General features: G+C 35.9%; 6 protein-coding genes across 12 annotated transcripts; 3 read left to right on the top strand and 3 right to left on the bottom strand.

Moving 5' to 3' along the window:
* Positions 1-79: 79 nt before the first annotated feature.
* Positions 80-5,001, top strand: LOC124300472 (uncharacterized). The gene is made up of 9 exons (XM_046754627.1): positions 80-573; positions 804-872; positions 1,091-1,245; positions 1,353-1,553; positions 1,633-2,081; positions 2,167-2,514; positions 2,695-4,327; positions 4,450-4,768; positions 4,843-5,001. Exons 1-9 carry the CDS (start codon positions 520-522, stop codon positions 4,999-5,001), a joined length of 3,387 nt encoding a protein of 1,128 aa, XP_046610583.1. The 5' UTR covers positions 80-519.
* Positions 5,002-5,043: 42 nt separating this feature from the next.
* LOC124300618 (protein C1orf43 homolog) lies at positions 5,044-7,112 on the bottom strand. Its single transcript, XM_046754906.1, has 4 exons — positions 6,944-7,112; positions 6,613-6,769; positions 6,309-6,528; positions 5,044-6,058 (listed from the first exon to the last, which is right to left on the bottom strand). Exons 1-4 carry the CDS (start codon positions 7,100-7,102, stop codon positions 5,866-5,868), a joined length of 729 nt encoding a protein of 242 aa, XP_046610862.1. The 5' UTR covers positions 7,103-7,112; the 3' UTR covers positions 5,044-5,865.
* A 410-nt stretch (positions 7,113-7,522) lies between these two features.
* On the bottom strand, positions 7,523-9,073 carry LOC124300580 (uncharacterized). Its single transcript, XM_046754822.1, has 4 exons — positions 8,930-9,073; positions 8,176-8,574; positions 7,906-8,090; positions 7,523-7,817 (listed from the first exon to the last, which is right to left on the bottom strand). The coding sequence occupies exons 1-4, from the start codon at positions 9,071-9,073 to the stop codon at positions 7,523-7,525; spliced, it is 1,023 nt and encodes a 340-aa protein (XP_046610778.1).
* A 329-nt stretch (positions 9,074-9,402) lies between these two features.
* On the top strand, positions 9,403-12,371 carry LOC124300609 (receptor-interacting serine/threonine-protein kinase 1). The gene is made up of 4 exons (XM_046754893.1): positions 9,403-9,539; positions 10,765-11,182; positions 11,282-11,613; positions 11,692-12,371. The coding sequence occupies exons 2-4, from the start codon at positions 10,864-10,866 to the stop codon at positions 11,830-11,832; spliced, it is 792 nt and encodes a 263-aa protein (XP_046610849.1). The 5' UTR covers positions 9,403-9,539; positions 10,765-10,863; the 3' UTR covers positions 11,833-12,371.
* A 652-nt stretch (positions 12,372-13,023) lies between these two features.
* LOC124300585 (deoxynucleoside kinase) lies at positions 13,024-14,994 on the bottom strand. 6 transcript variants are annotated; one of them, XM_046754836.1, is made up of 5 exons: positions 14,845-14,994; positions 14,656-14,765; positions 13,937-14,135; positions 13,609-13,858; positions 13,024-13,444 (listed from the first exon to the last, which is right to left on the bottom strand). In XM_046754836.1, exons 1-5 carry the CDS (start codon positions 14,851-14,853, stop codon positions 13,107-13,109), a joined length of 906 nt encoding a protein of 301 aa, XP_046610792.1. In that variant the 5' UTR covers positions 14,854-14,994; the 3' UTR covers positions 13,024-13,106. The 6 variants fall into 6 exon arrangements, with proteins under 6 accessions (XP_046610792.1, XP_046610812.1, XP_046610820.1 ...); XM_046754856.1 differs by having other exon boundaries at positions 13,937-14,124; positions 14,564-14,765; positions 14,841-14,988; XM_046754864.1 differs by having other exon boundaries at positions 13,937-14,124; positions 14,841-14,988.
* Positions 14,995-19,869: 4,875 nt separating this feature from the next.
* On the top strand, positions 19,870-26,450 carry LOC124300463 (trafficking protein particle complex subunit 8). 2 transcript variants are annotated; one of them, XM_046754605.1, is made up of 10 exons: positions 19,870-20,208; positions 20,703-21,144; positions 21,250-21,495; positions 21,965-22,471; positions 22,588-23,107; positions 23,220-23,405; positions 23,509-24,288; positions 24,430-24,592; positions 24,732-25,791; positions 25,912-26,450. In XM_046754605.1, the coding sequence occupies exons 1-10, from the start codon at positions 20,052-20,054 to the stop codon at positions 26,177-26,179; spliced, it is 4,329 nt and encodes a 1,442-aa protein (XP_046610561.1). In that variant the 5' UTR covers positions 19,870-20,051; the 3' UTR covers positions 26,180-26,450. The 2 variants fall into 2 exon arrangements, with proteins under 2 accessions (XP_046610561.1, XP_046610570.1); XM_046754614.1 differs by lacking the exon at positions 19,870-20,208 and having other exon boundaries at positions 20,703-20,773.
* The last annotated feature ends 572 nt before the right edge of the window (positions 26,451-27,022 follow it).

The raw sequence follows: 27,022 nt of genomic DNA, 5'->3' as shown, positions 1-27,022 counted from the left end.
CTCTTTTCATACTCATATTGTTCAAATTTTTATTTCGTTTGCATTAACCGACAGTTTCCTTAGTGATTCTGCTTTTATTTACTAGGACAACAATGGTAGGTAAGTTTATAGAGTTCAGTGGGTAAGTTATGACTAGAATAATAAAAATATATTCCTTCATCAAATGCAGTCAAACGTCTCTGAATCGTGACGTTTCCCGATCGCACATGTGGTGTCGATGTAGCCACGTGTAGGCCGCGGCCACCAATCGGGAAGGCGAGACAATTTTCAGATTTTACATACCTACACGACGTAATGGATGAATTTACATGAATATGTAAAAAAAATCATATTATTTTCTCAAATTTTGACGAAAGTAGATACGATAGATGAAGAATTTTCGAACAAAAGTAGTTACAGATGAAGTTCCGCGAATGCACATCTAACCTCTAAATGTCCGCATAAAAAGTACTTTCATGAGAATGCAAATGGTATTAATAATATTTGCGTACGAGATTTGTGCTGAATAAAAGAAGAAACATGGATGAAGTTGAATGTAAATTGGCAACTAATAATGCCATATTAATTTCACATGTGAGTATATAAAACTACCGTTGCATTTTGCACCGGTTGTATTTTACGGGCATTCCATATTTTTTTATCAAACTCATTTAGCATCATTATGAGATAATTTACAGAAAAAATATATTTACATTCGTAAGTCCCACAGTAACAACAACATTTCAAATTATGCCAGCTTGTTGATAAAGTTCCCACATCAGTCTACGTTGGAAATTATTTAAAAGAATTTCTTCACTTTTTAGGCAATTTCGAAGATTGTTGGACTAATAAAAGACCGCAGCGATGAACTGAACGGTGGGGATGTGTCTGGGGTGAATAATTTTAAAATAATTCATCACACCCACTTTGTTCGAACATAGTACAATGTGTCGTAATTGGACGATTCATCGAATATAAGGGGATTCCTTTTCTTTAAAAAAGCTGTGTTATTTATTAATACCTTTCAATATTTCAAATGTAGACCTTAGCAAAAATGTTCAGGGGAAATAGATTGAAGGGGTGAGTGAAAAAAAATAATATGAATTCACAGGTACCAGAATTGGCAACGTTGATTTCCAAATGCGAGAGCAGTAATGCCCTGATTAGCGTCACGGCATGCCATGCACTCACGACTCTTGTGGAGAATGGCGTACTTAGTATCGGTACCACATTGTCCAGATTCATAGCTTTGTTAGGATCAACCAAGTGAGTAACAACCATAGCTGAGAACACAATATGAAATGAGTCGTTTCCATTAGCAGGAAACATATATTACAGAAAAATTTATCACTTTTCATAAAATATTATTGTAGGAATTACACGGCTGTAACGGCGGCAATAAGTAACCTTCTGTTACTTGCATTAAAAATTTACGATGACAAAAATCCTTATATGTGCCCCTTCACACTTAAAACGCCACAACATCCATTAATTACTGTTTTGAATCTGAATAAAGATATCTGGAGGGACATTTTGAATCAAATGCAGTTTATGGTAAACCATTATGAAAAAGAGTGAGTTTCCGCAACGTAGTTACTTTTAAAAGCCACTCCGCAATAGAAGTGCATCACCCAAAATTTTTTCTTGTTTCAGGATTGCACAAAACAGCATAGAACTCTTACGTCCAGTATTTCTCTTCATTTTATGTAACCCAACATCAACACTCTCCGAAAGCTGTAAACAGCAAACTTGGCATCTCTTGATAAAGACGAATCATGCAGTTTATCTGCAAATCGAAGCATTACTCTGGCTGCAAACCAGCAATGCAAATTCTTGTATCAATACGAACTATAGACTTCTTGAACTGACTGAACTTGCTTTACTTAATAAGGATAAAAAATTGTACGTTGCTCTGACTTTGCTGATATCATCTCTTGCTCTTGAATTAGTCAAACATGGCTGTGATCCGAGAGCCAATTTGGAAATACTTTCAGAGATTTTCAAAGATAATGACAATGAAGCCAGCAGTGTTACTATAGCTTTATTGGCTGAATTGATTTTAATATGTCCTGCCGTTTACTTGAATAACGTTATTCGGTTGTGTGAGTACATCTAAGCCTTAAACAAAATGCTGAAGTTCAACTTTCTTTATATTAATGTTTCTAATAAAAGTATATGTTTTTGTAGGTACAACTATAATAGATACGTCTTGCAGTATTACAAGTATGCATATGCTGTTAGCATCTTTGTTACAATGGATGGCGTATCCTTCATTATTATCATGCGATGGTCTGGAAACTGCTAAAGATGTGATAAATTCAATTAAAACTAGGAAAACATGGTCTTCACACACCAAAAGACTTTATGCAAACAAAACATTTAGTACACTGAAGTATTTCGATTCCAATGTACCGTTCTATGTGGAAACATGCTGTTGCGTAGAAACTCTATGCAATGAGAACATGATCTTATGGCTGGAGAATATTTCGAAAGCTCCTCAAGACTTCAAATACAAATTAAAATTGTTTCTTAGCGGTATATTCTTACAAACAGAAAGTAGCAAAGTAGCAATAAAAGTATGCCAGATTCTCTTGGGTATTGTGAAAGAAAATAATTCTTTCGCATCTCACTTACTTTCCTTGGTTTTATATAAGCTAACTAATTCACAAAATTACAATGAGACTAAAGCGTTGCTTTTTTCTTTACCTGAACTAGCAATAGCCAAAGAGAATGTACCATTGATAATTCACAATTTGGAAACTTTACTGGGATATGGGAAACCATTGAAACAATTGGCAATAGAGCTTTACTTAAAAACGTGGAAAAATGAGCCACGATCTCATCGATATCTCCAAGCTGCCCTAGTGGATGCAAGCAAAAATGATCATTCTTGGGAGACAAGTATAACTTGTGCAAGGGCTATGAAATACATTTGTGAAACTCGACCAGAGCATGGAGCTGAATTAGTTCCGTTGCTGTCACAAATATTAAACAGGTGTAACGATCTCAAGGGTAGTGCCCCGAGTGCTTTGGCTTTGAAAGGTATATCGGCACTGTGTGAATCTGGAGTTATTGACATATGTTCAACATGGAAGATTTTATCTCCGAAACTGAATAAGGATAAGAGAAGCATCGTCTTACAAAGCCTTTGCGAGTTACTTGGGGATATACCATCATATCCGCGTCAGCCAAGTGAAAATTTTGACAAACTTGTTATTGAAGTAATAACTAAGTTATGGAGTTACGTTGCCGCTTCTGAAACCACAGAAGTAGTTACATCTGCTTTGCGTGCCTTATCTGCATACAATTTAGAGCTAATACCATTGAAATCATTGCCAGAAAATTTCCGGAAAGATTTAAAACTGCCAGATATCTACTGTCAAACGCCAGCGGATGCGGCCAGGAAGCCTGAATTAGTTTTACCGTATATCCCTGGCACGTGCTGGATACAAATGTTGGAAAATATTAATTCGTCAGCCTTGCGAGCAGCTGGGGATTTGTTAATATCTTTTATCAAATCCGAAGTCAACAGTTTTCGAGGGAATATATATTCTCCACCTCAGGGAGAACCAAATAACTTTCGTTACCTACCAGATAAAAGTGTTATAAAAGCTATGGGCGATTACATAAGACTTTCTAGCGTATCTCCTAAAGATCACAGAGAGCCAATAATTGTCGAATGTTTGAGAATACTGTCACAAAAATACCCAAAACCCCTACCTCCTATAAACTGGGTGTTTTTACAAGGACTCTTGCAATTAAATGATGAGGCTAAAAAATATGTCATAGCTTTGGCTTGCCACCAAATGACAATATCACCATCCGCTAAACGATTTATTGAAAACTACCTTACCACATTCGAAGCAGTCACACAATTCCAAGAATATGTGTTAATATATGCAAACTTGCAGGATCTGTGTAAAGGAGTACCACCCAATATTTTAAGACCAGTTCTAGAAAAAACGTTGAATTACACTTTGGAAAAAGCTCTTATGGGTAATGACGAATCGGTAGATATGTACAAAGAAATCATGGTATGCTACAAACATACTTTAAAAGATGAAACAATTCATGATGCAAATAGAACCTTACTTTCCATTATATTGGAAGGGCTTTTGGATAGAATAGAGGGTGATAGCAAACTGTTCGAATTTTATGTCGATACAGTTGTTGAATTGTCATCAAAGCATATCGAAAGAATGACATCACCGAGTGTCTGGTGGGAAGTTACAGGTCAGCGTCTGAAAAAAGCGATTTCAATTAGAGCAGAATTGACGTTGAAAAAGGATGTAGAATTACCACTCGCCTGGATGAATGAAGTCATTGACACTGCCATTACCATGCCTGGGTAATATTTACGTTTCATGTAAACTCTGGTACAATATAGACGTTATTGAAGCGATTAAATTAGAAAGAGGTTCATTCTGTTATTAAATGCTTCATAATAACATAACATTTTTTCACGTATAGGGAGCAGGTATTTGTTCTGAGAACCATGTTATACGTTCAATCAAAAATGCGATCTGAATCCTCTACTTCAAAATGGGTGTTAGAACTGATGGGACGTATTCAAGCCATATTAGCTGACTTATCGCTGGAAGATAATGATCAAAGAGCTATATTTCTCTCCGATGTATTGTTCATTTCTTGCATTTGCCTCTCTGGCAATGATTGCCTGTTGACAAACAGTGAATCGATTGTTCTGTCTAGAGGCCTTCGGGTCAGTATGTTCTCCCAAGCCATTGCAGACTTGGTTCAAAATGAACACTGGCGTCGTTTTGTTACTCAGGTGATTGTTAATTTCATATCTGACTATATTCTTCATTTTGTCACTGCGAAAGATGAATGGTATTTTCATTACAGATTATGGAATGGCTGCACCATATGCGATCGAGTATATTACCCGAATTATACACAATTGCATATCACAATGCCTTGGTCTCTCTCAAACACGAACGATACTTCAACGACGCCTGGACTAAATATTTATCGCATAAACCACGAATGCACTTACCGTTATGACTTTACGGATGTAGAAGTAAGATAAGTGTTCAAGACCCAACATAATATTAAATAGGTTTTAATTTGGTACATTATTACATCCATACGACTAATTGTTCAGCCTTAATTTATGACATCAATGACATGTGATTTGTTCGAATGTAGAATGAGAAAATACGGTCAAACAAAGATGCTACGAGTATATTTAGTCACTTGGAAGTGCAATAGCAAAAGATTAAGTTTACCTGTCGAAATATACAGATCGACATCAATTCTAATGTGATATGAATTTACACACTTCACGAGTCATGTCGATAGAAGAATTTGACAACTATTCGTTTACAATCATTTACCATACCACGTGTACACCTATTGATTATTATAATTCCAAATCATTCTGACAACAGAATTTACAAAATTTTACTTCGACGATGGCAATGACAAATCCGTAAAGTCGAGACTATCATTTATACTTACAATAATCATGCTTTTCTTACATTATTATTTACATTATTTTCAGTTTGAACACCAGTGCGTCGATTAAAATGAATAAATGAATTCAATACTCAACTGAAGAAACCGATAGATTTGATCACCATTTGCATCCATATGTTATTTACAATGATCTCAATGATCCCGATAAAATAAAGAGATATTTTTCTTACCGATAACAAATAAAATACACCTTGTTTTAAAGAGCAGTGGGTACTAATTCCGCATGAAGAAGTACTGGATAGTTGTGTATAAAAAAATAAATATAAGTTGAAATACAAAACTGCAGCTCAAGAAGTACATCAAAATCTGTATACTTCAAGTACAGCCGCTGTTCAAGCAGTCCATGGTATAAGCTCGTCACATATGTTGTATGTGACGATAACCATAATGCTACACGGATGTTTCACTATTGTCTAATGCCATTACTGTCAAAGTGTGTGGCCTGGACCCACACAAAATCTGATCTTCGGACGGACGCATTCTTGGTTCTAAAATATTTCTTTTTGTATCAACATTCTTCTTTATTGGTGTGCGACTGGGGCTGGATTTCCTACTGTTTGGATAAGACTTCAACAAGCGAGCTCTGTTGAGAAAGAAGTGAAAAAATTAGCAAATTTTTTATCTAATGCCAACTGATATACTTTTCACCAGACATGAGATGTTCGTGTTTTAACTTTTGATTATCTGGCATTGGAATATATCAAGGAAATAATCAGTTAATGACTTGTTCTAATTCATGTTAATAATATTCTGAGTGAGAGAAAAATTCAGAAGGGATTTGGTCTGATGAAAAATCACAAAGTATTAATTATATCCATTATAAAATAACTAACGCATCCATAAGTTTCATAACAAGCCTGGAATAAACTTGATACTCTTCGTCGCTAAATTCAGTTGGGTCATGCCGTGCATGTTCGTACAGATCGCAAAATTGATGAATGAGTCTCTGCCCACTGCCATTTAACGGTGCAGCTAAAGTTCTCAAAAGATATGCTCTCAAATTTTCAGTTGGATGACGTTTCATGCAGTTGTCGTACTTAGTGATTTCTGCCTCTGAAAGAAAATGGTACAAAAATAAAATATAATGCCACATATTTCTCTACGATAACTGCCTGCGTAAATCTACTCATACAATACCTAAATTTTTTACATCATCGACAGCTTTTAGTCTATAGTAATGTGGTGGAACCTGACCACCTGGTGCGACTATGTATCTAGGATCACTTATCAGCTGCGGTTCGTGACATATTCTAGGTATAACTTCGATTCTCCTTTCCACTTCTCGTTTCAGGGACTATAATGTGAAAAAGCATAGTTCGTTTTAAATAAAATAAATTAAAGTGTACCGTTTCGTTGTTACTGAAACTAAGCTGTTTGTTCTTAGTAGAAATCGTCAGTTATAAATCATATTTCGTGATTACATACCTTGTTTCATAACCTACAAAAATAACGTACACGGAAAACTCACTTTTTTCGCATCATGTCCAATTGGTACATGCGGCCCTCTCCTCGACCTCAAAGCAAATCGCATGATTTGCCTTTTTGCAAAAATAAAGAGTAATACGAAGGTTAATACGCCAAATCCAATAAATATTACGACAGTCACACCTGACGGCTCCTCTGACATGTTGACGTCGCGTTCTAGATTCGCGGTTCCACGTCGGTATCTCGGTACCACGGTATGCGGTGGTTAAACGTAAATACGGGCACAATCAATTAATTTCTAACCGATTTGTAACAGCATTTAAGGAGTAGTGAGTCGTGACATCAAGTATTTCATCATCAGCAGTTAATTGCGTATCATAAACACCTATATGTTCATCATCAAAAAGTGGAGATTGATTTGCTATGGCGAAAAATGAAGAAAATAGGAGTGTCAAGTACATCATTCAGTGCAGTTTGTTTTTATTTCTTGTCGCGGTTTGATTCTGATTATTTTTAAGGTGATGATTTCGAACATGTGTTCATTATGTCTAAATAAACCTAGCATATTTTCAGATCAGAGAAATGCTTTTAAATTTTAAATAGATGTGATACACATCAGAAGTCAAACAACTGAATTACTTTCTAACATTTTGGCCATCAGTTTTTTGAACAACGTGTTATGGTCAGCAACTATTTCTTCATAGAAATGTTGTTGTTGTACTGTAGTCGGTGGGTTTGTCTTCAAAATACTCAGTATCAATTTTCCGTAATTTTTATCTCTGGAAAAGTCGTAGGATTTTTTCCACAATAAACCCAGCACTTTTTCTTTAATATTGTCATCTATGTTCGCTACCACCAAATCTTGTAGGACCAAAATGTGCCATTGCTTAAGATCCTTTACTTTAGTCGATAAGTCACTAAATAAAACAAGAATTACAGTCAAGTTAATAAAAACATACTTTGGCATAAGACTGTAAGTATGAATTTTTTATATAAAGTACGCACGAAATGTAAGCACGTTTTTGTTGATTGTCCAAACTACTTGTAATACTGAGTATCGTTGTTATTTCTTTTAGGTCCGAATTCAGCAAAGGTATAAAAACCAGATTTTCCACATCTTCTGGAAATTTTCCCACGCATTCTGTAATCGCTGCATTCAGTAATCTCGATGGCTCTTCGATAGAAATTATCTAAAAAATAATTTATGAAATTGTAATATCAGCAAAGTTTTCGCCAATGTTTTTTTTTATCAATTAAACAAGTAAGGCCACTCACTGCTGTTAATAAGATATTCTTGCACAAAAGGCTGATTAATCGTTCGCTGAGTTTCATGTCCATACCACATACCGAGTGGCATAAATTATAAATTCCTTTGTAACTTAATTTTTTACTTAGATCATTAACAATACTTGATAATTCAGAATCTGTGATATTGTGTATATGATCAACCTCAAGTTTCCCATTAGCACATTCTAGTGATTCGTATAAATAATCTGCAAGATTTTCAATTGAGCAAATTGATCCGAACGTCGAGCCTGATCTTTCGACTTGCGTAAAACCATATTGCGTGGCTTGTATTGATTCTGAAATGCCATCCTGGCTTGATATTGCCCGGTTTACTGTTGCCTGTACATTATCTTTGTCATCTTCCTCCACAGTTATTTGTTCAGGTTCCTGGAATCAATTATCAACTAGAACTACGATTCTGCAGATACAGTAGAACTTCAGTAATCTCATTAGTCAATCATAATTTTCGGTACTCCATAACTCCACGTATTATAAAAATTATAAAGTTTCTAATTCCCGCTTTACGATCTGCTGCATCAGTCATTGGATAGTCGAAGTATTTACAAAGATGGACGAGCCAATAAAGGTTTCTGTCAAATTAAGTGTGTGCCATACGTGGAATACCAATCATGCGGGATTTACGCTCACGCACGTAAGCATAAGCGGAGAAAAACATGTTCACACATAAACAACTTACATGGTGTTAGGTGTTGATTAAAACACGGGAATTCTTATTACTCACCACCCAACTTATGATGCGCCATGCGTTTTTCATTTCGGAAGTTTGATGCATCGACTGATCTCTGATAGGATTTAACCTATCCATAGAAGAAGCGGATAAAGAATACTTTACAAAGCAATTCTTCTCGTCCATTTCACTCGTCATGAGATTAGAATTTTGCAAAAATAATTGACCGAGTATTATTGCATAATTAATCACTTTTACGATACGTCGTCTGCTGTGAAAGTCCCCTTCTCTCAGATCGTAATTTTAGATATTTCTTTTCAAAATTAATGATCGAGCGACTGAATCCTTGTAACTTTATTCCATGTAAATTGGTCTGGTAATTGCACTACAGTCTAGGACAAACTATTTGTCGGATTACGTCCAGGTTTATTTATACATGTGCTTTATTACTCCTCTGATAATTGAAGAAATTGTCACCCGACAAGCGCGGGCACCATTTGCTCGCGGCCAGTGAGCGCAACAAGTGTCATATCTTGTTCTGATCCGAAGTGAACCGCAGTTGTGGACGAGGCAGCAGTTACACGAAAAATTTGCTTAAAATAATTCACGTGCCGATTATATCTTCCATATTTCAAAAAACACTCGCTCGACACAAAACATACGCGTAAGTTGATCAATTTATGATGTGAATACATGATCTCGATCAGTTGGATTTATCGGCAATATTTAACCGTTTATTGTACGTTTCAAAGCGCGTGACAAAAGGTGTATTTCTGATGATAAATAAATGTGTAGATATCGAAACATTGCATTGTTCGAAACCGCACAATAGCATGCTTGATTTTCCAGGAAAATATACAGTCGTTATCTCGTTGAAGAATTTAATATGTGTATGCTTGTAAACATGTGGGGAAATTAAAATTTCAAAGATTATATATTTAAGAGGGTCGATTTAACGTCGAGTTATCCAAATCCACGCACCTCAAACGAAATAAGGGGCATAATAGCCCCATTCTACATACATTTCTGAACAAAATAACCCCAATACATTTCCAATTAACGCAAAAATAAAGAAATAACATGTTTTCTACCAAATCGCAATAGTCAATAGAAATATTCAGGTACAGTTGTAAACGATTATCTTGAAAAATATTGTTGTTTTACTTTTGTGCAATTGTTCAACAAAGGATTGGCGTAAAAATTTTCAACATCATACTTGAATGCGCCTGCACTATTTTACTTGTTTTTCTTTGGCTTGTTTTCTGATGCATATTCGCCCATTTATGGCATAAGTGTGGATGAGAAAAAGCACACATTAAGGAAAATCTTATTTACCATTACATTTTGTATAGAAAATACCATGTTTATCGGTGTTCGCTATTCTCATGTGCACAGGAGCTCCAGAAAACAAGACTATTATTTTCCTTTATCATTGTGCATATAAATTGTATTGTCTATTGAGGTGGAAAAACTTATTACAATTTGGAAAAAGAAATACTCTTATTGTTGATAAAAAATTGGGAAAGCTTTCTCAAGCAGTTGAAAGATTTCGTTCTGTACCAAGTATTATTTTCACATTAATTTGCTCTTTTGAAAATTATGAAACCAACCAACAGATACAAATTGTGCAAAATTCGTATCTCAAGTTTGACACTTTCTTCAAGCACCCAGAAATAGTTTTCAATTTCACGCCTCTTCCATAATGTGTGGGTAATCTATTTTTAAAGAGCGGCGTTATCGCTATGTTCAGCTTATATCAATCGAATTCCAGATTGCTACCAAATAGTAATTCGTATTGTCATATGCTACTAGTTTGAATAGTTCTACTGCAAGAATCGCGGTATTAAACCTGAAATACAATTTGTTGTTACGAGATAAAAATGTTGCAGGAGTGACATCTACGAGTAGAGTCGTAACAAGGTCAAGAGGTATTTAAAAATTTTGGGTGGCGATATCTTGCATGAATTAAAAAAAAAGATCAAGCAAAAATGTCCGGAATCACAGCTCTGGCGCGCCGGCTACAATGTCTGACTACAGATGCAAGACCGGATCCACCGAGAATTATTGCAGAAGAAAATTTAAATGTGCCACCTACAGAGATTAAACAAAAATCAGTACCAGCAACTCCTGAACCCGATGATACAAGAAACAGTACGCCAGAAGTTAAAAGACAAACATCTGAATCGAATACATCGATACCTCAACCTGAGCTTCTAAATCCAGAAAACTCTGGTTCTGCTCGAAGTTTCAAATCGGAAACAAGATCTAGGAGTCCTCGAGGCTATGCCAAATCGAAACGCAAAACATGTAAGTTGAATGTTGGTTATACAATGAAAATTTTCCGTGGACACATTAAAATAATTAAGATAAATATTAATCACATTGTTTTTAATTTTTTTCTTACAGCACCCAAAGCAAATATTGTGAATTATAATATAATTAATGGAACTGGAATCAACATTGGTCCAAAGGTGACTTATGTTTCGAAGGTGACTCATCAGTATGGGGAAAATAGGAAAACAAATTCTGAAGGGTTTCCTCAAAAACCAAAGTTTAAACCAATGCCGCATGATGTCATGGAAATTAGTAAGAGTAAAAAAGAAATTAGCAGAGATGATATGCTTGTAATAAAATCACATATTGGATACGGGTGGCGTGACGTAGCAAGAAAATTAGGCTATTCAGAGGGGCAAGTTGAACAATTTGAAGAAAATTATAAAGACAACGGCATTGCCGAGGTAATTCGGATGACTTATTCAACAAGAGTACCTACAAAATCTGTAGTTACAGCATTTTCAGACTGTTCTTTGTTGCAGGTCGTCTATAAACTACTTCTCGACTGGAAACAAGCTAAGGCAGAAGACGCTCAGTTGGGTCAGTTGATTTCTATAATTTGGTCATGTCGAGAGTACGATTGTGCTGAACAATTAGCAGATTCCTACAACAAACCTGCTTAACCGACTGAATCTTTTATGATAAAAATAATTCCTCATTTCTGTTATACATAGCCTATTAATTGAGCTGTATGTCGAATGAATGATTTTTATACAAGCCCGATAAATGCTATTGGTATGCGTTTTTTATCAAACATATGGCAAATTATTTTATAACATATGTTCAACTTTTATACTAATTACATATAAACATAACTAATGTTTCTGGTGCAATATGCGTCAATGTTAAAGTCCCAGTTGGGTGTAAATATTGTAATTTTGAGCAATAATTTGTTTGACGAATTTTTCGTGAAAATGATATCCGTGTATAACGAATAGTGTAGAGCAATCGTGCGATACTTAAATTTTGGAATTGAAGGAAAACTGATTCCTAATTATTGCAGTTACATTGTGCGCCATTCAAGCATTCCAGCCATGTATACTATAGAGTGTTACGTTTACAGGTATATGTTTACATACATTCTTTATTGTTGTCTTGAAATTTGAAAAATGTATATATAAGGCATACATGTATGCAATAAAAAAAAAATAGTTGGTTTGGATCTCACTATCGTATCTTTTATCAACCGCTCCAACTCTCCCCTTCTACCTAAATCTTAAATTTTATAAGTTTGTTCAATTTTTCATAACTCTACATCTCAAGGCAAAAGATTGAATAAGGACAGTTGGATATGCGTGCGTCCATATATACAGTTAATTACATATTTTATGAGTTACAGCATGATAAAATAACAAAAAACAAAAAATAAAATGTCTGAGTTGTTCACAATTCCTAAACTATTCCTCACTAAATTTAATTCACCACAATTTACTACTACATAAGTAGATTGCAAATGCAATATGGTACGGATGCCACGGAAGAGAAGACTTGCAAGTACACCTATTATTTTAGCCACAATGTGACATAACAATAAAATGAGTTTACAAACAGTTTTGTCAACAAATGATCGAATGTTTGTAACGAGCTAGAGCTGGGTAAATAAGCAGATATAAATTCATCCCGGAAGTTGAAATAACTGTAAAAAATGCATGTAATATATAGCTAAAAATCCGATGTGTAAGATTCAACTCATGCCTTCAGTAGTATAGTACAGTAAATTTTGCCTTTTTCTTCATAATAGTACAGTATGTTATTTGTGAACAAATACAACGTGAAAAGTCAACTCCAATCTTGGGACGATAAAATAATCAATATAATTAATAAAAATATTATATATGTTGTAATCACATTACATTAAAATATTAATTCTTTCTTTACCTATGCGATTTTTTCATCACTAGACGCTACCAACTGAAATTTTTGTAGGTGACAATGGCGACATAGGTTCGACGTTTCTTCTCTTTTGCATATTTTTGTTTTCCATGATTAATTTGTCTCTGTTTTCAAATATACTGCGTCTGCATTTTTCAAATTCTGCCATCATCTCACTTACACTTTTGTTCGCATCCAGAACCATCACTGGGGCAGGTACGGAAAATAGAGACCGATTATAAAGCCAGTCGTCGTGTACATCATGAACTTGTCTTAAATACTCTAATGACACGCAATCTTCTTCTTTACGAGCCCGAGTTCGCATCCGCTCATAAACTACTTCTGGAGATGTTCGTAAGTACACTGTTGTAAATTTGAAATATATATAAACAGATGTGTGAAAGAATTCAATATAGTGGTTGCAACATTTAGCTACAAAAAAAGAAAAAAACAAAAAAAAAACGTAAGTGTAAGTTCCTTTTTCTTCATAATGTTATGAGTGGGGAATATCGGAGTGCACTAGTTACCTATCAAGTCTGTTTGAATGTCAGCACACTGGATACACCATTCGTGCCACTGTTCCAGAATATCTATTTCCACCTTTTCCAACATTTTGGTACGTTTCATATTCTCAATGAAGCAGCGAGCGCTATATACAGATCTTTCCATAACTTTAAAAGGTAGATTAGTTTTCTGAGTATGCAGTTGAAGCATTGTCAGTTGAACGTAAGATTGGAATAGGCAACCGTACCTAACAGGATCCTTATACATTTTTTCCTGCAACGGAATACGTAAGAAAAAAACTTTAGATTTCTACTTTACTGTTACTGTGATTATGATTGTTTGCATTCTTACCAACAAATTAGTTCCACCAACGTCGCGCCAAAGTTCCACTGGTTCTTGAAGAACCAGCATATTATCATTTGCTTTAAAATTATTCAAAAATGTGGTTTTTCCACTACCGATATTGCCTTCTATACACACCGTGAAAAGCCGCTTGCAGTTTTTATTGGGTGAAGCACTCATTCTTGCAAAAAGTTTCCCTGCAAGTATGCTATTTCAACAAGGAATACAAGGAAGTCAACTCAACGGATGTACTTTAACTTTTGTATAGTCGGCTTCTGATAGCACACAACAAAAGGTAACCTACTCCTAGGGATATATAAGTTATTTATTGCTCATAACGGTTTATGTTGCCTCTACTTGTTATGTGTCACAATAAACGTGAAATGAAAATGGAAATGAAAACGAAAATATGACAAATTCGATTTGAATCGAATGAAAGATTACCGGAATCAAATTAAAAGTAGAACAATACACAATATTATTGAGATATTGAAGACGATATCAATTATTTATTCACATTGTACATATTCAATGATTTCACCATGCGTGAAAATCACATGGATATTTTCATCACTCTGTGATTGTAGGAATGAATCTATTGTCAGGCTCGAATAAAATTTTAATTACGGTACTTACGGAATTATTTATAGTAAACTAATTTTTCTTCGGGCTAATTCTACTAACAGGACAGACAGAGGACAAAATCAGGGGCACTGACACCGAATTACCTGACTAAAAGGGCGGTAGAAGCGTAAACATTCCCGCGTAAATATTCTGCAATAGATGGTGGGGGAACCTTACATCTCTTTCTACCGTCGAAATTTTGACAGGTCGCATGCTGATTTCGCAAATAATTAATTTAAAATAGATATTTTGTTTACATCACATTTTATAACCTTTTATTTAAACTTACCTACATTACGCATTATTATTAAACGTAAAGTTTTTCAATCTATCAGATTTAACAATTAGTTGAAACAATCATCTTCCATGTCGTACAACCAGCAGCTACTACATCCGTTTGACTCAACATTCAACAGTAATTGCAGTACCCTTTCAGACGGCGTTCAGGCGATTCTACGTGCGTTTGTGAACTATTGATTCCAGCTGATGTTAAGGGTGAGTTCACATAGGCGGGGTTGAGCGGTAACCAATCAAAATGCATGCAATCTAGTGAACATTATATTTATTACATTGCATTTGCTACCGCTTGATCGCGCTCCGCACCAATGTGAAACAGCCGATAACCATATAGTACTCCTACCCTTACCGACCGAGGTTACTGATCCTTGAATGGCTCGTTCTACTTTTCATTTTTTCCAGAACGAAAAAAGTCACTCGCACGAATAGTATTACTTCGTGGTCACCCGCCAGCAAAGATTATGGCCTCAGAAATGCGGGATAGATATGCGAGAAACGTAAAATGTATCAGAAAACCTTACATTTTTAGATGATTTTCAGTATATCGATAACTTTCTTAAATTTTACTATGAAAGAATGATGCACCGTTCTCGTTCATTTGTTCACTTAATAAAGCGAAAATAAGCGTGAATTTGCTTTATCGGTAAAGGTAGGAGTACTACATTGCTTAAACAAACAATACGGAGTGTATGTATGTATGTATGTACATACCCAGAAGCAAATTACGAATGATGTCAAGTTCTGTCTGGAGCACTCTACATTCGAGCACATTTCCCCCGCTCATCGAAAATTATTTGGTCTGAAATTTTCATACCGTAATAGGTATGGTACAGAACTACTACTGTGTTCACGATTATGGTGAATAAACTTTGGCAGGCTACGTAATGATGTTAAATTCTGCGAGTTATGACGAAAAATTCCTATATGAAAATAGCTATGATTAAAAAATTCCTGTACGTCGAAATTCGTTGTAAATGTACACTTTAGTTTACAACAGTACTGAAACATTATTCCAGGTTTGAAAAACTTCCGTAATTTTTTGTGCGGAATATCTCTATCTAATAAAAAAGTTTCAAACAAATGAACAGGTAGAAAAAGATTATAATAACAATAGTAAAAAAAAGACTATAATAACAATAGTATAAAAACGATTATAATAACAATAGTATACGTATGAAGTTGGCGGTGGGGTGAGATCTCGAAAACAAAACAAAAGGCATCTAGCAAACGAAACTTCCTTTGACAGCTGTCGTCGGCTGTTTATGACAGTCTTTGACAAATATCTTTATAGGTATCTGTTTCTGACGCGCAAAAAATGAACATGCAAACGAAAATTATCAAGATGATTCCCGACGGGAATTGTCTTTTTCGCGCGTTGGCGTATCGTGTATACGGCACTCAAGATCGACACGCAGAGGTGAGACTGAGTATCGTTTCAAATATAGCGGATAATTGGTCTACATTTGCGGGTTTTATTACAGGTAATGAGTCAAACGGTGCTGTGATTAGGTCACCTGGTGATTACAAATCACATATGAATAAAAATGGAATATACGGGGGAGAAGCAGAATTAGCTGCAGCTGCGGACATTTTTAAGATATCTTTAATCGTGTATCGCGAAGAACAAATTCATCCACACCGGATCGGATCACAAAATGAAACACAATTCTCGCTACTCTTCAGCGGCGATGGAGACAGTGGACACTTTGATGTCTTGCAGAACCAAAATAAAATTCAGATAGTGAGTAATAAGTATGAAAAGTAACAATCAAATAATAGTAAATCCAAATATATTACCAAACAGTCAAAAGGACAGTCAGGATTTACGATGACAATGGAGAAAGGAGGAGTTTCGAGCAGCAGACAAGGCGATGAAGATGGTGGATGGTCGGAAGTATCACAAAAGAAAGAGGAAAATAAAATTGTAAGTGCGAAGAACCAAATAAGCTATGGAATAATATCCATCAAGTATTCGTATAACCAGGTAAGAGGACGACCAGGATCGATGTTGACCACAAGAGAAAGAGGTGTTTTGCGGAATGAACAGCAACGCAAATATAGAGAAAAAAATAATATAAAGAAGGTGATTTTGGAGAATAACAGAAGGAACACCAATTTTTAACCAACGAATGGAAGCTTAGATTGATGAAAAAAAGAAAAGTAAGCACAGAAGGAATTAAAGTGGACAGCAAGTGCAGACCTGTCATCAAATCAACATGAAGGAATTCGCCTGTCTACTAGACAATGCGTAAGGAAATAGTGAGGCGCGTAGCGCACAGGGGCGAAGCCCCTAGTTGTACAAAAAAATGTTTTTAAGGCTTTTTAGATATATACACTTTTATCGGTATGTTACCTAATCAAGCTCGTATTGTAAAATGCATACATCACACATGCATCGAATAGCAAATATTCTCACTCACAATTATTTTTCTAATGGTAGATAAATTGCTCTGCAGGTTAGTTATACTAGCATCTATTCAATATCAGATCATGAAAAAGTAATTACAACATGGTTTTTGCTTGAATTTAATCGAGCTACAGTTACGAAATATCAGCATCCGCTAGCAGTGGTTTCGGAACAATAGGAACAGAGAACTCCTGATCGCTGCTGCAGTCTTATCGCTGTTTACGTCAAACAGATCTTATATTTTTTCTACGTTATCGGAATTTTGAACTTATATGTGAATAAATAAATTTAGTTGAAATAGGTTTTTTTCGCACGTTATACAAACCCTTGAATATCAATTTAGCCATACTGAAATTATGCGCATCCAAACCGGGATAAGTAAGAAATGAAAATATGCCAACGCATATCCAGGGAGATTATTTTTTAAGCCTATATTCTGTCACAAAAATCGTTGACCTTGCTAGAACTGTTGAATACATACTAATCCGATGATCTTATAAAAATGTACTCGCTACTCAATTTTGCGGATCCCTATAAGGCGCTCTTTCGAGTGAGATATGCAAGCATTCAATACTTATATCAACTTCATAATGACCGTCAATCTTACTATATGCATAAAAACAATTGATTTCGTGAGATCTTTGAGACTTTCGCCGTCGGTTTCTATTCTTCAAGAAGTATTGTAAGCTGCAATAAAAAGTCTCCAAAAAATCGTTCACCGACTTGGCTCCATCCCGAAACGAAGAATCACAGAATAGTGTTTTTCGATACTAGTGCGCGAAGCTCGCATAAGCGTGAAGGCGCAGCACGAGCCCGGAGACGAGTTGAAGGGCGAGTGTGGCGTATTCACGCGAGATAGGCATTGCCAACTTTCGCGCGTGTATCGAACTCTATTTTTTGCTACACCTGTAATGGAAAGTCCGACATACACGATTATATTTACACGAAATCACGGCCCGATGTCTGTTCAGTGACGATGTCCAGCACGGCAAAGAGTGACAAACTATTCCATCGGTGACGCTAGTGCAGCTGTTTGCGAAATGCGCAACTGTGGATAAAAGCGCGACCGTCTTTTTCGCACACCGCTAGCAATGTGCGAAGGTTTATCTTATACCGTTAGCAATGTGCGAAGGTTTATCTTATACCGCCGGCAATGTGCGAAGTTTTTTTTCTCACACCGCTAGAAATGCGCGAAAGTTTTTCCCGCACATGTGTATAAAAGACTACTTTCGGTGCTTGTAAATGGTGCATAAAAATGGACTTTCCATGCAGGTGTTGCAAAAATTAATTTTACGTTACGCAGCTGCATTGGTTACATTCGAAAAAGCAGCAAGTATCATCTGATTGGCTGTTGCCTAGAAATGACTCATAAAGCGCTTCTCTCAAATACTCGCTACACGGAAGCTGCACGTAGTTGAAAACTCGAAACCAGTGGCTTTAGCTGGCTCAAGTTAACGAAAATGCAGAAGTGACCATTTTCACTTCCGTGCATTGTTCTCCGAACGACAGAATATCAAGCTCACGCGCTGAAGGCAGCGCCAAGGGCGCAGTGAATCTTCGAAGACGAATATCATAAATTTAAATTACAAATATGTGAACAAAATATATGAATTCGTAAAAATCTTATAGAAGATTGACACAGAAGAACCCTGGCAGAAATTGGATTTCACTTGCGAGTATTGCATTTCAACGGAGATTTAAGAATTTTGTCAACGCATGTTTTTAACCAGATACTAGATAGCAAAACATCGGAACAAAAGATGCACAGCTTACCAAACACGTAACGTCTGCAGGCTACAGATTGTCCCGTTGTACTTTAGGTTGTCTCTGAAGATTCAAAGGTGATCTTGACAGCTAATTTTCGATCTTCACTTCACTATCTATGCACCGTGTACACTGTATCACTGATCATGAATGCACCACAAAACTATTTTAGGAACCACAGAATCACGCAGAAAATTCACCAAGCAGCAATGCAATGCGTAAAAAATTCTGCATCATTGAAGAGATACGTTAAAATGAAATTTCTGGCGAGGAATAAAGAAACACGTCAGTAACATAAGTATACAAAACTCTGAATTCGACAGAACTTTTATATTATAATTGTCACATAGTAGGTTAGTTTACACTCACTGTAGGAGACCTGTTGTCAAGTTTTCAATATTATTATTTGCACGATTTGTAATATCACGAATTTTTAAAAAACCTCATCGACAGTTATACTTTCTGACATCAATTCTATCCGTTCGCGAGTTATAAGTGAAAAGCAACTTTCGATTTATTATCACAAGACAATTGGTTATCACGTTCTTGAAAGTTTGCTTCACTGTACCAGCGTGAACAAAGTGAGGTTCGGAAATAATAAAGTATATTAGCAATTAGAAAATCAACGAGCGCGTATACCGAACGAACATGTCCAGATTCGTCGGCGTTCCAGAAACTACTGCGAACTGCTAACAGCATGCAAGATGGCCGACGGTCTGAACTCGGCGGCGTTTCGAACGCCACCATTTGAATACGCATCAGCATGAAATATTCGTCGCACATGCCAACATTGGATAACGAATTTTTAGGGAATAAACCAAGAATAAACAGCTGTCCGTGGACATGTTCATCATGGTCGCCCCTACAGATATGACGATGGCTACATACTGTCAAAAGTTGTAATTTACCTAGAATTAAGTCAATTAATTAGAGAAGATGAGTGATTGCACATCTAAAATGCAAAAATAGAATTCCAAACCTCTATGTGAATTTATAAATTGGAATAATTTCATATTTATAAAAGGAATAATCATGGCCCAGTGCAAGTTAACCCCACAAGAGTTTATCAGTAACTGTTTTTCACCTCAGATTGCTGCCGTTTGCTCAACTGCTGCAGAAAATACTTGTCAAAAAAATAATTTGACATTTATAGAACTGCTACAACCGTTTTGTAAACTCAATGCTGAAGGTAAAATTTTCATTTGCATTTCATATTAACTGTAGTTTTAAGAGTTCAACGTATTTCACTACCTTATCAGTTCTCGTGTAACTTGAAACCAAGGCGGTTCACATAGCTTTCCACTGAGCACAGAATCCTGTACTTGTTCAATGAATGCAACTGAGAGATTATTTAGGTAACTCAGATGTTATGTCAAATAAACAAAATAGTCCACAAAATCGAGTGATCTACATGTTTGTTTAAATTCACATAATCATCTGTATCATGTATGTTTCTCATACCATGTTTCTTTTTGCCCCTAATTTTGTGTGAATAGGATTCCAAATAAGTTTCATGTTTTCTTGCCTACACTGTATTAGTATTATCTTTTGTAAATTAGCTTAATTCCAGATTGTTATTTTCATATTCTGTAGAAATTGATACCTCACATTACAGCAGCATTATCTTTATAAAATTTTCAACTACATTGTTCATTCATTACTGTCAATATTATCAATTTATAGGGCACATCAAAGATCCACAAGGGGCAGCTGTCACAGTTCGCAACCTTCGTTTATCAGTCCAAGATGTAAACGTACGTCCACCACAGCCTACTTTAGCTCGAAAAATGCTTAATGAGTCCGTTAGCTCTTCACCGTGTGAACGAACAACTATTGTGCAAATTGGGACAACGAACTTGGAGATTCCCATGTCCGTCCCATGGTTTGAGTCATGGAGAGAGATGCTTTTGGCTGTACAGTTTCCATCCGATCATGAATTTACTAAACATTTTCTGGCATGCATGATCATTGTTTCAACCGGGGATGATAATCCATTAGAAAAGATTCAGCATATGGGTGCCCAGCTGAATCAAAGTATACCTGGAAAACTGCCAAAATGGTTCAACAATAATGCCTTGAGATATTATATATTGATTCATGATACTTTTCAAGATGATAAAAATAAGTGAGCAGCGTCATTTGATACACTTTTGTTTAAAAATCACTTCATTCCTATGTAATATTTGCATGGAACCAAAAAACCTCACCTTTGAAATAATCTTTCTTTCAGGGCAGAAACAGTGTACACAGATATGAAGAATATTTATGGATCCAACAATTGTTTCTTATTACAAATGAACTCGAGACCACCAGGTCCATTGGACGACACCACACATTTACCAGATCCTTGGTGTCAATTTTTAAGTAAACATTCAGACTTATCAGAAAGCAGTGAACAAAGTAGCTCTCCCAGAACACCAGCAGATACTAGTGGAGTATCTGCAATGCCTAGTCAGGTTACGACTGAACCAGACAGGTAAATATCTTGTCTATTTTACTGGTTTCATTACCACAAATCCAACAAAAACAAATTGTAGCGTTACTATGGTTTTAGTCATTGCAAAGACTGGTGCTTCATGCTCTGCTGTAAACAAATCACTCTACAGCAAGATAAAACCATTTTTTCTTGCTTAGTATCGACTATCAACTTATCCCTCACTATAAACATTCCAAGAAAATAATATCTTCAAAAGTTTAATGTCACATACCTTATCAGTACTGTTAAATTTATGTATAAACCCAACTGTGTCCTTTTTCAGTACTATTATAACAACTATGTATCCGAAATTTTACTGATGCCAGTAGCGGGATAAAATCTGCAACAGCTTCTCCTTTCCCTGAACAGATTGTCTTTCTTTTTTTCTCCTACTGTATTTTATAATTTTTCTTATTGACTAGGTTCAATAGCTATTTTATTATTGTTTACAATTGCTATTGATTTTTAGAACAAGTCTGGCTGGTACCCCAATAGCGCCACGTAATCCAATGTTGGGTTCTCCAGATATATGTGATACAATAAGCCTTTCATCGGATGCAGCGGAATCATCGATTGGTTCACTTGAAGTTGGACAGGAAGCAGTTCCCGTTACGACTCATCCATTGAGTCCAGAGAATGAGAAATCCTCATGCAATTTTATACCGTCAGTAACCCTGAAAAATCAAATGGAAAATAATACTCCAATTAACGATAACGTTTGGGCAGATTCACCTAGTCAGCCAACCATTCAACATGGTATAAGATTGTCCTCTCAGGATTTGGAGAGGTTGCGAACATTGATTACAGAATTTTGTTTGAAAAGTTTACTACCATATGTTGAAAAACAAATTGGACTGCTCAATGATGTTATTTCCAATAAGAAAGGTGTTAGTAGATCCTTATTTAGTGCTACAAAACGTTGGTTTGTTACTAACAAGCCTGGGGCACCTGGATCTGCCCCAGCAAATGCAGTGATGTAAGTACGTACGATGTGAAGACATATTCAATGTCAACCCTATGACTTATGGTCTTACTATTTCTAACGATGTAGTTCAATTGTATTTACTGTTTAATATTGTTATATATTTTTAGCTACACTGCTGAGTCCCCTGAGCTTCAACTTCGGAGATTAGGAGACCTTTGCTTCATGTTTGGCCACTACTCTCTTGCCTACCAAGCTTATCACAGCGCAAAACGCGACTTTGCAGCTGACCAAGCATGGCTGTATTATGCAGGTGCTTTAGAAATGGCTGCATTAAGCGCTTTTATGCAAGGTGAAATGACCAGGAAATCAATTGAGTATATGGATGATGCAATTTCAACATACTTGAACAGTTGTAAAGTGCCACAATTTGCGACTAGAGCTACTTTGTTGAGTGCTGAATGCCTTAAAGGTCGTGGCTTGTATGGTGAAGCTGCGAAACAATTGATCCGAATGACTAGTGAAGACTCAGACTTGAGATCAGCTGTTCTTTTAGAACAGGCTGCGTACTGTTTTATTGGGTCAAAAATGATGCGCAAATATGCATTCCATATTGTATTGGCTGGACACCGGTATTCTAAAGCTGGACAAAGGAAACATTCTTTAAGATGTTATCAGCAGGCCTACCAGGTAGATGTAGATATATTAGTTGTGTTTGGAATAAAATGCTGACAGCGAAAACAGTAGCTGCTTTAATATCTCAACAGCTTATTCAAGTAGTATTATCTGCTTTCTGTTCCAGGTGTACAATAACCGGGGCTGGTCATTGGCAGAGGATCATATACATTTTACAATTGGTAGGCAAGCTGCATCATTGAAGCTAGTCAAAGATGCTGCCAAAGCTTTTGAAAAGTTACTTAATGCTTCTAGCAAACAGCCAGCTCCTCAACAGGCAGCTTTTCTCAGAGAATTTCTTCATATTCACAACGTATGTCCCAATAAAACTTCCTTTTGTACAGAATAAAATTGTTTCGGAATTAGTTTTTATAATTATAACAAAAGGCATAGCTTGAACAATATTTTTTTTCTAGCTACTATTCAAGGAAGAAATCGGGGAATCGATGGTTTTACCGATTCTACCCTTACCACTGATTAATTCAAATGAAATTAAGGTATTATTTGGCCCATTGTCAAAATGTGAGAAAGACAACATTCCGGCAAGCCATGTTTCCTTCGATAGTCAAGATGTAGAGGACGTTCGATGGTCGAAACTGGAAGAAATGTTGATAACAGAAGTTCTAGGGTCTGTGCCAATGATATTCAAACCAACTGTTGTTTTGTATTCCGACAAAAGCAACAATTCTACAAAGCCAAATGCGGTTCTGAACGAACCTGTACACTACTCCATAGAGCTACATAATCCATTACATATACCACTACCATTATCTAACGTAAAGTTACTGTGGTCTTTTAATAAATGTGAACAAGACTTTGATGAAGCAAGTGCTAAATCAAATTCAGATCTACAATATAGTAATAAAGAATTTGAAACACAATCAGCTCCGGTAGAAAGTCAGACTATCGAAGCAATTACGTTGCAGCCAAATTGTAAACAAAGGATCGTCCTGTCTATAACTCCGAGAAAAATTGGAGAAATCAAAGTATTGGGAGTGAGCTACAATTTATCTAATCCTAATCAAGCCGTCGCTGATCAACCCATCGTCAACCCATGTATTAGTATAGCTGGTAAAAGGCTGTTCGAACTACAAGGGCCAAAGTTAAAAAATGTTAAGGAAAAAACAGGAGCAAAATTGTACGGAGAAGACTACAGATTGGCAATGAATGTTGTTCACAGCGCTCCATTTGCACAAGTAAGAAGTTTTTTTCACTAGTCCAATATATCTGTATACATGTAGTCATTTTTATTGATTGTTTAATTGCTGTAGAGATTTGTTGAAACTTTAGATATCATCACATTATGCAATCTATAATGTATTCATTACCTTTTTCAGTTATCATTCAGTAAGTTATCACCTGAGATGTTATGTGGTGAAATGCAAAGGGTTGAAGTTACTCTAAAAAATATTGGCAATTCACCTCTGACGAACATTCATATCGGTTCTACAAATCCCAAACTATTTTCTTTGGAGAACCATCCAACTGCCTCTAATAATGGTAATAATTGTGCACATTTGATTCATTTTTGTATGTTCTTATTTTTAATACCTTCAGTACTAAACTCAAATTATTATCAAGATGTATAATCATACTTTAGTTAATTAATTAGCTGACAGCAATTTTTAAAATCCTACAGTGAAAGCGAGTCTCATAACAAAAATACATCTGCCACCATCAACAAATGGAGTTTTGAATGTCGGCGAAACGTACATGATGCCGTTATGGGTACGAGCTCCATCCGAGAAGGGAAGTCACCGGCTGGATTTGTTATTCTATTATGAGAATTCAATGCCTAAAACCACTCCAAAGTATAGACTAACTCGTCATACATGGCATCTAACAGTTTTAAATTCACTCCAAATATCTGCAACTGTTCGTCGAAGTGCAGTAGTTAGCAAAGAAACACTTCCTACGTTGAATTTAATTGTACAAGTCAAAAATACAAATCAAGTTCATGATCCGTTTATGAATGAGATAGCCCTTAGTAAAGTATCTTTCAAAAGTAATTTATGGACGCTAGCAGAGTCAACAGTCTTACCAATGAACATGAAAATACAGCCTCAAGAAATGTCACATTTTTTCTTGAAATTATGTAAAAGAAAAGAAGACACGTCTGAATTCTCTGACGTCTCATTAATAACTGAAAAATCCTCTGAGTCAATTACGGATTCGCCATACATAGATTTTATTCAACGAAGAAATATTAGACCATTGAATTGGAGTGAAACACAAAATGAAACACAGCACCAGCAACAAGTTCAGATACCTGAAAAATCCCCTTTTTCTGATTGTATGACGGTGGATTCGACAATTATCTTACGATGGAGTGCAAGTATAAAGGAAAGAGGAGCTTTAACTAGACATGTAATTGGTCAGCATCATATGGACCTAGATGTTTTAAATAAAACCTATAAGCATCCGGATGAACCGAAAGCAGCACAAGACGAATATGGTGGTCACCTCAGAATTTTTGGACCAGACAGAAATGTGCCTGATTCGACGACTGTTACAAGGAAAGATGATTTCACTGAGCTGGAGTTACAGCAAAGCTTAGTAATTTTCGCACTGCATCACGTTCGGCAAGCTGCACATAACTTCAAACTAAGTAGATTATGTGTTGTACCAGTACAGCTCCGTTTGCAAAACAATTCGGGAACTGCAGTTGACGTTAAAATCACGACAGTTGGAACAAGCAGGTAAAGTTTTCACATCACAGTAATTAACCATTTGAAATTACTCCCTCACTTGTTGTAGCCAAATGTTAGTAGCAATAATAGCTTGACCAATGCATACTAATTTTATACTTATATTTACAGCCAATCTCAATTACCTAGTATAAAGTCCCAACTGTACTCGCCGCAGGGGTCGACTTCTTTTAGATATATATCTCATACAGCTGTCAATTGTCAGTTAGAACCACATGGCTGTCACTCAGTTACGCTTCAGGCATTAATAACATCCCCTGGGACCTATGATTTGGCATCAAGAATCGAGGTATCTGTAAAAGTTGTAAGTAGTAGTGAATTTATTCCACAGAAATGGAGACTAGAAAGTGTATGTATTGTCAGTGACGATAGTTTGTAAAACAAATGTCATCAAATTCAAAAATTGTTTCCATTTAATAATAATCAGTTCAAACTTAGCAATATTTATTTGTAATCAAACAAACCTAGAATTAAACCAGACGCTTCAGGCCGAGTTTTGATTTACTAGCTTAGCCATTCCATCCCCTCTAACACTCAACTGTCAACCAATTGAGTACAGGTATCCACCAGATATGAAATTGTAACTGTAATTAGTATATTATTGAAATCCATGAAATTCTGATAATATACGAAAATTTGCTTTGCTTAAACACAAAACTATAAATTGTTATATTTCCTATTCGCACACGCGCGTAATGGTGACTACTTCTCCTAGAACTTCTTTGTGCGTCCTGGCAGGGTCATTAGATATGCTGCTGTTCATACATGAAATTCGTTGTTAATTTCGTCATAATACCTGGTTAAAAAATGTTTTGCATAACGGAATAGCACGTACAATTGACCCGCTCTATCAATATGGAAATACTATTACCCGCGATTGATAACCCAGTGAAGTTGATTGATTAATTTCACAATTGATCAGAAATTTTTTATATTTGCACAATGTGCGCACCATTCTGTGTTGAGGGTTAAGGGTAAATAAATTGTCAATATACGCTCTATTAGACCAGATGCATCTTATTATAGAGTTGGACAATGAAAGAATTAAAACTATTCATTCACCATTGTTGAGATTTTGTATCTGATTTCATCGTGTAATTGTTTTTTTTAAGAAGCATTGATGAAACATGATACAACTTTATGGTATTATACTATAGCATACAAACATATTGTAGACTACAGAGTTAACAATAAGTAGGTAAGCTGTTCTCCAGGATTATTA

This window comes from Neodiprion virginianus, chromosome 1, assembly GCF_021901495.1.
Source record: "Neodiprion virginianus isolate iyNeoVirg1 chromosome 1, iyNeoVirg1.1, whole genome shotgun sequence".
Classification (NCBI taxonomy): Eukaryota; Metazoa; Arthropoda; class Insecta; order Hymenoptera; family Diprionidae; genus Neodiprion; species Neodiprion virginianus.
This window is presented reverse-complemented; position numbering and strand designations above follow the sequence as displayed.

Excerpts from the sequence above, each read along its gene's own strand:
- LOC124300472 (XM_046754627.1), top strand. The coding sequence starts at position 520 with ATGGATGAAGTTGAATGTAAATTGGCAACTAATAATGCCATATTAATT. Across the intron at positions 1,554-1,632 it reads GTAAACCATTATGAAAAAGA|GATTGCACAAAACAGCATAG; the intron begins GTGAGTTTCCGC and ends TTCTTGTTTCAG. Across the intron at positions 2,515-2,694 it reads ATTAAAATTGTTTCTTAGCG|CAATAGCCAAAGAGAATGTA; the intron begins GTATATTCTTAC and ends TACCTGAACTAG.
- LOC124300618 (XM_046754906.1), bottom strand. The coding sequence starts at position 7,102 with ATGTCAGAGGAGCCGTCAGGTGTGACTGTCGTAATATTTATTGGATTT. Across the intron at positions 6,770-6,943 it reads TTGGACATGATGCGAAAAAA|TCCCTGAAACGAGAAGTGGA; the intron begins GTGAGTTTTCCG and ends TTCACATTATAG. Across the intron at positions 6,059-6,308 it reads GTTATGAAACTTATGGATGC|AGCTCGCTTGTTGAAGTCTT; the intron begins GTTAGTTATTTT and ends CTTTCTCAACAG.
- LOC124300580 (XM_046754822.1), bottom strand. The coding sequence starts at position 9,073 with ATGACGAGTGAAATGGACGAGAAGAATTGCTTTGTAAAGTATTCTTTA. Across the intron at positions 8,091-8,175 it reads AGAATATCTTATTAACAGCA|ATAATTTCTATCGAAGAGCC; the intron begins GTGAGTGGCCTT and ends ATTATTTTTTAG. Across the intron at positions 7,818-7,905 it reads CAAAAACGTGCTTACATTTC|TGACTTATCGACTAAAGTAA; the intron begins GTGCGTACTTTA and ends TGTTTTATTTAG.
- LOC124300609 (XM_046754893.1), top strand. The coding sequence starts at position 10,864 with ATGTCCGGAATCACAGCTCTGGCGCGCCGGCTACAATGTCTGACTACA. Across the intron at positions 11,183-11,281 it reads CAAATCGAAACGCAAAACAT|CACCCAAAGCAAATATTGTG; the intron begins GTAAGTTGAATG and ends TTTTTCTTACAG. Across the intron at positions 11,614-11,691 it reads AAGACAACGGCATTGCCGAG|GTCGTCTATAAACTACTTCT; the intron begins GTAATTCGGATG and ends TCTTTGTTGCAG.
- LOC124300585 (XM_046754836.1), bottom strand. Across the intron at positions 13,859-13,936 it reads TTGGTGGAACTAATTTGTTG|GAAAAAATGTATAAGGATCC; the intron begins GTAAGAATGCAA and ends ATTCCGTTGCAG. Across the intron at positions 13,445-13,608 it reads CATTCAAACAGACTTGATAG|TGTACTTACGAACATCTCCA; the intron begins GTAACTAGTGCA and ends AATTTACAACAG.
- LOC124300463 (XM_046754605.1), top strand. The coding sequence starts at position 20,052 with ATGGCCCAGTGCAAGTTAACCCCACAAGAGTTTATCAGTAACTGTTTT. Across the intron at positions 21,145-21,249 it reads TTTCAAGATGATAAAAATAA|GGCAGAAACAGTGTACACAG; the intron begins GTGAGCAGCGTC and ends TCTTTCTTTCAG. Across the intron at positions 24,289-24,429 it reads ACAGCGCTCCATTTGCACAA|TTATCATTCAGTAAGTTATC; the intron begins GTAAGAAGTTTT and ends TACCTTTTTCAG.